Here is a 12,553-nt window from a genome sequence, read left to right as displayed (position 1 = left end):
ATGAGAGCTCTGTATTAATTATTGTAACATATTTTCATATTCTTCATGCTTCGCTGTGTAAACTTACACCATAACTCGCTGCCGTACTGCTGCATACACAAAACTTGAAAGTCTATTTTTTACCTGCGCAGAACAGTGGGCAAAGCGGCGTGTCAGCATGTTGGACCGCACGCAATGAGCACTATACTGGCGCCTATACATTTCAACCAGTTTAGTATCACATGATTATGTGACATCTTTATGTGTTTGATTGAGTGTGATTGATATAAAGAATCGTTTCATATAGAAAATTTTATTATCTTATAAAATACGAATACACAGTGAGTATAAATATGTAAAGATAGAGAATTTAATACTAAGCACAGACATTCAGCGCCTCCTGTAGTTTTCTGCGAGCTCGGTTTACTCTTTCTTCCTGACGGCGAATATCTTCCTCGGCGACACTCACGGCCTGAACTAATGGCTGCTCTGGATTCAGGAACACTCCAGGATTTTGTGCTATAGCTGTCTTAGATCCTGTTTGTCCTGCGAAATAAAATAAAGTATGCACGTAAATTCTTCATAAAATTTTTCATGCAATTACTGAACTATATTGGATTCATACGGCATTTATAAATTAGTTTTTCAAATACTTTTGACATCTCAATATAGATGAAGAATATGGAAGTCTGGGCATTTACGGGGCTTACAACCGTCTTATGACGGTTGTAAGCCCTGTTAATGCCTGAAATGCGTAAAAAGCCTATGCTTGGTTAAGCGATCACTTTACACACGTGTAACATTCACCAATTCTACCCATGATTGACACTACCCAATTTTTGGAACCTAGTAAGATAGTTTTTCAAAATTCATGATATGAATGTTATCTTTGAAAACAAAAATATTTTAAAAACTATGCTATTTTTTTCATAACGTTTGATGTATAGTTTATAAATATAGTTTAAAAACCAATATGTGTTAGGAGAGATGGAGGACAACTGCACAAAATGTTTTAAGAACAATGAGAGAGGATGGTCCTGATCCTCATCAATGTGGACAATGACGCAGAGAAAGAACGAGTAGAATTGTTACCTGTGACGGGCTGGGGGGTGACGTGAAGTGCAGTGGCCAGGGCCTGGATGGTGGTGGCCTCGCTGCTGTGGGGGCCCATGGACTTGATGCCTCTGGGCAGAGACGCGCCCCCGAGCACACCCCAAGAGTCACACGCGGTCAAGCCCTATACAAATAATAAGATTACACTACAGAGTGCTCACATCGCTACTCTTTTTTTCTATGGCAAGTGAGAGGAATTTAAATACCCAAAATGTTATATACATTAATTATATATTTCTATTTCAGTATAGAAATTCTGTCAATAGATGGTTTGAAAGGAAATTCTTTATATTCATGAATTATATCGTAGTGGTATAGGAGAAATCGACCAACTAACAAAACATAAAATGCTCAAGAGGGCCATTTAAGTCACTTTTGCTTGGCAAGAAAATAAACATCAATGCAGTTAGTCATTTTTAACATGTCAATATATTATACTTCTAAGCTTAAAATCCTTTTTTTTCCAGGGCAATATTAAACTAGTAAGATATCATATATTCAATGATCACGTTTTTGTAAAAAATGCACCTGGTCACTTTCTCCTGTATGACAACGATATATGAAACGATTTTTTTTGACAATGTGAAGAATTTTAATGGGATAGGAAATAATTACTGTATGGGTAGCGCAGGGCCTACCCCTACAATTTTTTTAAAAGTTTTCCAGTTTTGCATTACAAAATCTAATATTTTATTTATTGTTTCGGCATTCACTTTGTGGTAAGACATGATGAAATTGTAAAAGAAAAACACTTGTTTTATATTTATAGTTTATAGTTAGACCTGAAGATGGAAGCACAGCTTCCGAAACTAGTCGTTATAATAAAATAAACTCAAGTGGTAAAAAAGAAGTGTTTTTCTTGTATAATAGTTTTTATCATTATAAAATGTCTCCCAACTAATTGATCATCACATAGCTTCCCATAGAGGTGGGCAGAGAGAATCGAATGCCGCATCAATCTGTCTTTGCACACAATCTTCCCCTCTTCCACATTCATACATCTTCCCATCTTCTCTGTGTTTTTCTTTTACAATTACAAAATCTAATGTTTGAAATAGAACAGTTTTTCAAATAAGAAAGAACCGCAAAACATCATACCTCCAGTCTCTTTTCCCAGAACAGTTGCTTTGGTTTATCTTGCGGTCCATGCTTGAAATCCGTTTTGACCTTACTTTCTTGTGTTTTGTGAACTGTCACCGGTTGCTTGAATATAGATGCGGTTTGCCGTATCGGGGGGACCAACGAGGCATCAGAACGCACACCGCGGCTTTCATGAAAAATCAAACCAAAACATTAGAATGTTTAGCGCCGACTTACAATGACAGATATCTCTTTAATTAAATGTGATATGGTTTGTTAGATATTTTTTATTTCTGAATATCAATCGTACTTTTATTTATTGTTTCGGCATTAACTTGTGGTAAGACATGTTACAATGATAAAGAAAACACTTTTTTTTTACCACTTGAGTTTTATTAAAGACTACATGTTTCAGAAGTTAAACTGCCATCATTCAGGTCTGTATAGTAACTAAAATATAAAATTGTTCCATAAATAAGGAGAGGGGAAAGTTAGGGGGAGGGGGTTAGTCAAGGGGCGGATTTTGAAAACAAAGGAAAAATGGAAAGCAAAGGTGAAGAATTTTGAAACAATATATTATTTAATAAATTATCATTAGAATTTAGGTTTTTTTGGATTTCTAAAACTTTAACTTTTGAAACATGTAGTCTTTAATAAAACTCAAGTAGTAAAAAACAAGTGTTTTCTTTAATCATTGTTCAATCGTACTTAGCCTTTTTTTAAGGAAAATCATTAATGTTGGTATTTAATTTCTTTTTAAAAATAATAACATGTGATATGGTTTATTACATATTATTTATTTGCAAATATAAATTCTACTTTGCTGCTTTTTAACCTTTCCAGGAGTATAGATGTTCATGAGCGTCGGTGTGAATTTTCCTCAAAGGAGTATCGACGTTAATGAACGTCGAAGTCTATCTGTCAGTTGCTATGATGTAATTAGTATAGTAATGACGTCTGTGGATATTTGTATTTAACTTTGTCATAAAATAAAATCTAGAGATGGTGAGCTTTATTTTTTATTTAAATTATTTTTATATAACTTCTATCTTCATAATACAAAGATTTTCTTTACAACATTTTGAGTGTGTCCAAATACTTGTTCACAAAATCTGGATTATCTCCAATTACAGGAGTTATTTTCATATTATTTTTTGACATTTCATCAAAGATGAAGAAGAATATGGAAATCTGGGCAATTTCCATATTCTTCTTCATCTTTGATGAAATGTCAAAAAATAATATGAAAATAACTCCTGTAATTGGAGATAATCCAGATTTTGTGAACAAGTATTTGGACACACTCAAAATGTTGTAAATAAATTATCTGGTCAAATTATAAGCTTAATAATAAAAATGAAAATGGTATTTTCTGGCGTTTCTCATGTGTGTGATTATAATCCGGGATTCGGATCTCACATACTAATATAAGAGTTTCTGCTTAATAAAAAAGCTTCTTTACATCTCACCAATAGATGTCTCTAGTGAAGTTCTAGTGATTCAAGAACAAAGTTTCTAAATTGGTTCATATATATAGAACTTCGAAGAATTTGAGTAGTGTGGTTGTCAATAATGGGTAGAATTGGTGAATGTTACACGTGTGTAAAGTGATCACTCAAACCAGCCTATGACGGTCGTAAGCCCCGTAAATGCCCAGATTTCCATATTCTTCTTCATCTTTGATGAAATGTCAAAAAATAATACAAAGATTTTCTTTTAAAAAAATACATATTTAATGTAAAATAAAACCCACTCCCCAGAGAAAGTCGGACATCAATGTACACCTGGAAAGGTTAAAGAAAATCATTCATGTTGGTATTTTACAAAAAAGTGAGATTATAAAAAAAATATAATGTAACATTTGAGAGCATACATATCATTGATGCAATACCACCACACCCATATGTGATACTTCAGGCAGTAAAATACATATTTGTGAATGTACAATATGATACATAAATTAAAAATAAAATAAAAAATGCTATTAAAAGCAGTTAGAGCAGGCTAAATAAGAAAAGCAATCTTGAAGGTTTTTGCCGGAAGTATTTAATAAAATGTTGGATTTAGTTCTATAACTAACAAACCATCACGCAGATCTACCACAGGGGTAGGCAGAGAGAATAGAACGCCACACCACTCTGTCTTTGCAAACATTATTCACCACATTCATGCATCTCCTCATACATACCCGATGATTATTTCGACCCCTGACCTGACAGCTTTCAAGTATTTGACATACCTGATCATGCCAAGTTTTTCTCGGTCTTCCTCAGCTCTTTTTTCCAACTTCATTCGCTTCATAAATTTGTTTTACCGTTCTTTCCTCACTCATTCGTTCCACATGTCTGAACCATCTCAGCACACTTTTCTTAATTTTGTCGATAATGCTTATCTCTGATTTGATTTGCATTATTTCCATAAGGAAAAAATTCACCATTCGAACATCTATCGTACATCGTTTTGCCGCACATTCGTCTGAGGGATCGGATATCGATAGCATTCAGTCTAATTTTGTCAACTCCATGCTTCACTTCCGTACATGAGGGTTGTTTAATTCTTTTGAAAATTATTTCACTAGGATTCATTTCACCGAGTTATAGGAATCACATGCTATTGAAAATTGGCTATCCACACCATAAAAAGTAAAGTTGCAAGTATTTTTACTAAGGCACTAGTGATCTGTTGTGGATTGGTTGCAGTTCAAATTTTAAATTTACTTTTTTCAAATTCGAAAACAATTTCTTAGAGGGGTAGGAAAAATCTGTATTGAAGCAGTCTTTTAAGAAAGTGTATTTTGTACCAATATCAAACCAAAAGATTGAATAAAGTTACACATCCGTAATTACTTTTCTCCCATGCACAGTAAATACTAAGCAGATAAAACTTGCCAAAAAAGATTTAAATTTTTTATGCAAAAATAGAATATTAAGTAGACCAAATATATGAAGTCAACATTACAAAGATAACAATTTAAAATTATACTCAACTGTTGCTACAAAACATTTTAAATACGTGTGACACAATCTATGATGCAGACATGTAAAGAAAACTACTAATTATTACTATAAAAACATACCACACCACATAAACAAGTAAATTCAGAATCAGTACACGTATTGAATTTCAATGAAAGTAGAATATTACCACATATTGTGTTTGTACATGTCTTCATTTGTAAGCAGAAACTATTGTTTGTAGCAGAAAGCGGGGATTTTATAGAAGTGAAGGAATGCTACTGGCAAATAACAAAATAAACAGCATTATGCAAGAGCATCCATTCAAAAACAAATATTTCACCAGAATTTTTTTGCACTAGCGGGTCTCATAATTTCGAAACAACTCCAACATACACCTCCGAGACTTTATATTTTTGCAGATTAAATATGAGGCATTTTGAAATATCAAAAAATCCCTAAGGAAATAAATGATACAAGATTTGTATTATCCACTAACACTTCGTGATGGAATTGCATTTTTAATATATTATTAGATTAAAACCAATATTTTTAGCTTTTCCACTTTTTTTATTTGATCAGCGACCGGGTTTCGTCGTTACCGACATCATCAGACTGGTGGGAGGCTATACAAATTGTTATGTTATATATAAAACAAGGCAGGAGTTGATAACCATGATTTGATATAATTTTAATGAGAAATTATCTAATTTCTCAATATAATTATCTAATTTCTCAATAAAATTATATCAAATCATGGTTATCAACTCCTGCCTTGATTTATATATAACATAACAATTTGTATAGCCTCCCACCAGTCTGATGATGTCGGTAACGACGAAACCTGGTCGCTGGTCAAATAAAAAAAGTGGAAAAGCTAAAAATATTGGTTTTAATCTAATAATATATTATAAATGATACAAGGTTAAAAAAAATTAAAATATGACAATCCATGAAAACCGAGCGAAATAATACATTAGCAGAGTACTGAATATCGCTCATTTGGTGCAACAATGGCATAATTACACTTTTAGAAATATATTACAGGAGATGCCAGACGTATTGTAGCAACAGAAATGGTGCCATTTTACTCAATTCTACAATGACACTCGCGCCATCTCGCCACAAAATCAATTTTGTAGATGTCTCTCCCGATGTAAATAGTCTTTCTGCACATTTTGACAAATTCAACTTGTTTTAAAAAAAAAGTGTAATTTTATTATTATGAGAAATAAAAAGACTTTGTTTTTTGATCCACTCACATTTTTATTAACAACCAACTAGCCATAAATTAAACCCTGAAGAGGGCAACAGGTTGTTGCCGAAACTAGTTGGTTTTTAATAAAAATGTGAGTGGATCAAAAAACAAAGTCTTTTTAATTCTCAAAATAATATATCAATATGATCCACAAAATTAATGCTTTCAATATTCAAAACAAAATGTAATTACGTTATTGTTGTACCACACGAGCGATATGTAGAGAAATATTTGTTTTTGGCATTTTTTCATACACTTGATATTAGTTGTTCCGTGTATGATATTATGTTTGTATGGGAAAGCGCAGGTTTATGACATATTAGCAAAATGAGGTAAGTGAGGCCGACTACAATAAACCTGTAATCAAACTGTGTGCCTCGAGGCTTCCGTTTGCGCAGCAGCTGGCTGTTAAGCCTCCCCTGCTGGAAGTCAAAGCAAGCGAGGTCCAAGCTGTCTCCCAGGTACCGCGCCAGCTGAGGCTTACTCCGGAACTTCTTCCCCGACGGGCTGTCGAGGAAACCACACCCTGTATCCCGTATCCAACACGTCACATCGCTATACTCCTAATTCTGTTTTTGCACTGTCTTCTTTTTGTCTTTTTATTTGTACTATAACGTTGTCCATAAAAACAATACAGTTTTCGTTTATTAACACATTTCAGACAGGTGTTTTTTTACGCCTGCGAACAGCTGGCGATGGGATTTGATAATTGTGTACATATAGTTAGACCTTAACAAAGAGATTGATACATAATATTTATATGAAAACATTAAATAATTTCTTCTTTTCTAACTTTGAAATGAGGCCGGCGCAGAAGGCAAAAATACACTTCCCGTCCTTAAGGATCAATTGACCGAACGTGTAGAAATACTTTTCCCGTCAACGTGTTAACAATTTAGTTTTTTAATAAAAACTTAATAAGTATATTTTTCGAATAAATATATAGTCGAATTAAATTTTATAAATACTTTAAATGAACATTTTTTCAACACTTTTCCCCAGAATGTATCTATTGTGCAAAAACAGAATTTAGTGTGTTTCTCTTTCAGACAATCTCACAATCAAACTACAACCCTATACTATACATAATGCGCAAAATCAAAATCACATTTCTGCGCTGTTACCTGACTCCAGATTTAAAATAGGCAATAGGCCGCAGTCCTATACCTCATTTCAATTTGAATTTCATTAAGTCACTGGCCTCAGTTAGTCCTGTATTCAGCATTGAAACTGCGTAGATGGGGATTATTCAGATGAAGGTTACACAATAATAACCAAAGTTAAGAGTAACCAAGGTTAAGATACACAAAGTGTAAATAAATCTATTCCGCTAACCTAGTTTTCACTGGTTGAAATTTGTAATTACAACACTGCAGTAGAAAATACAGAAAAGCATTTTTTATTTAGTCTACTTCTTTCAAATGGAAATTCAATGGGCATTGAATATTTTAAATAAAAAAAATACTACCTATTTTATTTTGCAACATTTTGAGTGTGTCCAAATACTTGTTGACAAATCTGGGTCATCTTCAATTATAGGAGTTATTTTTCATATTATTTTTTGACATCTCATCAAAGATGTAGAAGAATATGGAAGTCTGGGCATTTACGGGGCTGACGACCGTCAAAGGCTGGTTTAAGTGATCACTTTACACACATGTAACATTCACCAATTCTACCCATTATTGACAACCGCACCACTCAAATTCTTTTTAATAATGGATTGATATTACCACAGAGTGACTGCCGAATCAATTAATGAATTTTTTTCTTCTTAATTTTGCTTTTAACTTACTTGACACAATAGTCACTCTTTTATTGTTAGCAGAAAAAATAACCAAATTTAATTTGGAATCATTAACCTAAATTTAAACCAAAGAATAAGAAAAGACTTACTTTTGATCATTTCAGACATTTCAAAAATAAATTATAAATAAAACATTTGTTTTTTACCACTTGAGTATTATATTTTAATGATTTAAAAATAATTTAATTTTTATTTTATCAAATATAAGAGTAGCAATAAATAAGCCCCTGTTTAGAACAGACAAAATTAAACTTGGTATGATGACTCCCTACTTGCAGCATGGAGCAGCAGGATGAAGATTAAAATAAATATGATCATTTTTAATTTAAGTTTTACTTGGTAAATACCACTATTTCTGTGGTAATAATAAATAAAACTTAAATTAAAAATGGATAGATTTTACCACTTCCGAATAAATGAATGAAATAAATTAAATATTTTAAATGCTTTCTCGATGTATATCAGTTTATGTAGCTAACCATTTTTTTACCCTTGATATAGTTTACCCTTGAAAATTATCACTTTTATCACCATGTCATATCTTGGGTACTAAGTAAGTAAAAACTAGAAAAAAAGGCTATCATTTTCAACATACACATTACTCAGTAAATCACATTAGTTTTGCAGTGAGCACTTTCATATATATGCAAATAAAATTATTGAAATACATATTAAAACACTTTATTACTACAACACAAATTTTGGGTGGAACAGACATAAGAAACAGGGGGGTTTTATGTTCTGATATCATTCAGCGATTTCAATAAATTTGATATATTGAACACAACGAAACACATTTTTACAACGAAGAAATTATTAAATAAAAATTCTCGTTTTTATTATTTTCTTTTCTTCTCTATACATCTATGAGTATTTTCTATATACCTCATCCTAAACATATCAAATATTTTCCTAGAGACATAATCAATATTGAAAAAAATATCACCTTGTAATGTGGTTTCGTAATACCTATGTGTGTTTACAGAATTCTATAGTGATTTAATACCTTAACCCTTTGCACTCGAATGGCGACAATATGTCGACATGGTAAATTGCCCAGTGAACCAGTTGGCGACTATATGTCGCCACTATGTACCGTTATGTTGTTTAAATAATAAAAGGCCGGGATATGTACTAACGCAGGTATACTTCTGTTCCGCCAGTTGCTCAAGGTCCTCGCTAGCATCGAGTCACTGAAAGTTTGTGAAAACTTCAGTAGATCAGTTGGTAGGGGACTTTCGGCAGATTCCAAGTAGGCCGTCTACTTCTTTAACTGAGGTTCGCCTGGATGGCAAACTACATGTTTTGCGTATAGGATCAAAAACAGACTGTGCAGTTTGCTCACGGAGGGACAAAAATTGGCAAAGGCATGAGACTTACGAATTTTGTGACACTTCGCTTACTCCTTTCAAGAACGTCATAAATCAAAAAACTTGATTTTTCAGGAGAACGTTTTTAAAGTTTAAAAATATAACACAATATATTAAAAATAAATATCAAGCCATTCATTGAATTTTTTACTCTGCAACAGATCTTTTAAGGTAAAATCTGAAGGTTTTTTCTCCACTTGAAAAATATTTAATATGTTTAAAAAAATAATTGAACAATACCTTTTCTTCAAAATGCAAAAACGACATTTTCTGCCCTGTAGCGGGTAAATATCAAGTTAAAAATATGCCTCTTTTGCTGGGATATAGTACATTTTCTGGGCATTCCGAAAACATGCACAACTGAAAATTGACAATTTTTGATTTATGACGTTCTTGAAAGGAGTGAGCGACTTGTCCTGGGCAGCCTAGGATCCATTTAGGCGATTGTTTTGTTAGATACCATACATTGAAACACTACAAAATTATAAAATAGTAACCAATTATCATTATTTTGTAATATAAATAAGCCATTTTTAACACTTATCTATTGGTTTTATTGTCAATTTCCATAATACCCATTTCCAGGTTTTTTTTGTATTTTTTTCTAAAATCAACTCTTTTTGTACATTTGCAAAAAAATACACTATGTCATACAAAAAAAAGTCTCGAGTGCAAAGGGTTAATGAAAGAAATTGTCAAATTGTACTACGTATGTTACAGTAATAAAAAGGACATCACGCCTCTCACGGATTTCCAGAAACATATAAGTTCAAGAGAAACATAGAACTAAAGTAATACAAATGATCCTTTATTTGGTCAGTGAATAGTTTAACCTGAAGTTTACTGCGCGACTAATAAATCAGAAAATTAGGTCTTGTAAATTATTTTAACGTGTTATTTGGCTTTGCTCGGTACATTTACTTTATCCCCCACGTAGAGATGTAAGTCATGTTCTTGGTATAGGAATGTGGTGAAGTTAGTAATAATATCCACTAAATAAATCTAGGGACTTGTACACATTACACAGATAGCGTCGGCATAGATTGTTTCACATTCCTATACACAGGACTAACCTGCCGATGGTTATGCCTGTAGGAAGAGCTACCGCTTTGTTGAACAATATCTCATTGGATATTGATCTTGATTGATCTTGGATTGAAGTGGGATTGAAGTTCTTCTACACCTTTAGCAATAGTTCTTGCATATTTTCGATTTTAATGTATTTTTTTGTATACGCTTTAAATTTTTTAGTTTGTATTGTATATGTTAATTGAAAATAAATAAATTGAAATTGAAATACTGTGCCTACAAATAAAGTCCATCTCCGTGGTGTAATGGTCAGCGTGTTTAGCTACCGTGCTGGAGGTCCCGGGATCGATTCCGAGGGGAACGGGTGAAAATAAATATTTTTGATTTTTCACTCTAATATTTATTCAATATTACCCTGGACGCAGGAGTGATCACCTTGCCTTTAAATGAGTAACAATCAAGATAACATTGCGTCAATATGACGCAGTGCCCTATGCACCATTAGGTGTGGATAAGGGTTAGATGGAGAAGAAGACAAATAAATTCTTCTCCTAAATCCAAAGTACCTCGGCTTCATTCACAGTTAACGATTAGGGCAACACTGCACCGATCCCATGTAGTAAGTAGACTACCATTGGGTTCGAGTATTCCCAGAAGGGAGGGGGGTTATAACAATATTTTTTTCTCCATCATTTATTTACACTACAGTGGAGCCTCTTATTACGAACACCTCCTATGAGCAAAAAAAAAGTGAAAAAAAGGTTTCCTTTTTTCACGACATTCACTTGTGAGCCGGGACTTCCATGTCAGTCAAAACAAAAAATGTTTTGCTTAACGAGTAACATTCTGTAACGAATTATGCTCGTTTTGAGAGGTTCCACTGTACTTTGAACCTGAAGCACAGGACTGATCACCTTGCCTTAATGACAATCAAGTTAAAACTACATTGATTCAATGCATTGCCCTTTGCACTTCTGGGTGCTGATGAGGGTTAGAAAAAGAAGAATTAATTACATTTAAAGTGTGTTGATTCACAATATATTAGCTTTAGTACTAAAGGGATTGAAATCTAGAAACTGAAGATAAGAAACAAATGAAAATCCTAAAAGTAATATTTTGGTATTGCAATTTATAGTAAATAGCGATTCCAACAATAATAAATATATATTCACACTAAAGAAATACTTTGTGGAACGTTTGAAATTAGTTAGCCGAGGCATCACTGTATATTTCGATATATTTAACACTTATTAATTTACATGCACCGTCTTAAAACTATAAAAAAATACAAATACCATACTCTTCACAGGTTACTCAAAGGAGATTCGAGTAGATTAAAATGAATAAAAGATAGGAAGACACGCAGCAAAAATGTGTTCAATTACTTTAAATTTTAAATACTATCCACAAGCAAACCAAAAGAACTTTCGTTCGTTAATACTTTATAAACAATAACTTTGTTGATACCATGCAAACAAACTGTAAATTACCTTTTTGGCCCGTATATCATGATAATGTATACAAAGAATAAATATTTATTATAAAATATGTATTACCTGTAGTAATAAACGTCTACTTTTCCAGCCGATAGCCCAGATTTTCGTAAAACTTCTTCCCTTTGCCATCCCTTTGGCAATGCAGCACAATCCGTCTTTTTCTTTTCAATAGACACACTCATAACTAAACGTGATATTTATTATAATCGAAATACAAAATGGGAAAATTTGGAAGTTTACAATTTTACTTCTACCTAGCACAATATATTTATCATAAACCTCTACACACAGACTAACTAATTTATATCCTCTACAGAAGACAAACAAATCTCATCCTCCCGGATGCTCTCGAAAATCAATTAACCATAGACGTGAAATAATAAAAGATACACCATTCGTAATGAAATGAGTTAAAAACACACTCCATAAAATCTATTATTAAGCAAAATTGATCTGCATGTATATGA

The 12,553-nt window shown here is 32.7% G+C and overlaps 1 protein-coding gene across 2 annotated transcripts; it reads right to left on the bottom strand.

Moving 5' to 3' along the window:
- Positions 1-276: 276 nt before the first annotated feature.
- Positions 277-12,453, bottom strand: MBD-like (methyl-CpG-binding domain protein 2). Of its 2 annotated transcripts, XM_088258896.1 has the most exons (5): positions 12,147-12,447; positions 6,742-6,891; positions 2,191-2,359; positions 1,072-1,216; positions 277-525 (listed from the first exon to the last, which is right to left on the bottom strand). In XM_088258896.1, the coding sequence occupies exons 1-5, from the start codon at positions 12,266-12,268 to the stop codon at positions 356-358; spliced, it is 756 nt and encodes a 251-aa protein (XP_088115022.1). In that variant the 5' UTR covers positions 12,269-12,447; the 3' UTR covers positions 277-355. The 2 variants fall into 2 exon arrangements, with proteins under 2 accessions (XP_088115022.1, XP_088115023.1); XM_088258897.1 differs by lacking the exon at positions 6,742-6,891 and having other exon boundaries at positions 12,147-12,453.
- Positions 12,454-12,553: the final 100 nt, after the last annotated feature.

Source organism: Brachycentrus maculatus, unplaced genomic scaffold, assembly GCF_059751285.1.
Source record: "Brachycentrus maculatus isolate JH-2025_06_01 unplaced genomic scaffold, ASM5975128v1 h1tg000105l, whole genome shotgun sequence".
In the NCBI taxonomy this organism is placed as follows: Eukaryota; Metazoa; Arthropoda; class Insecta; order Trichoptera; family Brachycentridae; genus Brachycentrus; species Brachycentrus maculatus.
This window is presented reverse-complemented; position numbering and strand designations above follow the sequence as displayed.

Excerpts from the sequence above, each read along its gene's own strand:
- MBD-like (XM_088258896.1), bottom strand. The coding sequence starts at position 12,268 with ATGAGTGTGTCTATTGAAAAGAAAAAGACGGATTGTGCTGCATTGCCA. Across the intron at positions 2,360-6,741 it reads GGCACACAGTTTGATTACAG|CCGCGGTGTGCGTTCTGATG; the intron begins GTTTATTGTAGT and ends TTTTCATGAAAG. Across the intron at positions 1,217-2,190 it reads TCTGGGAAAAGAGACTGGAG|GGCTTGACCGCGTGTGACTC; the intron begins GTATGATGTTTT and ends TTATTTGTATAG.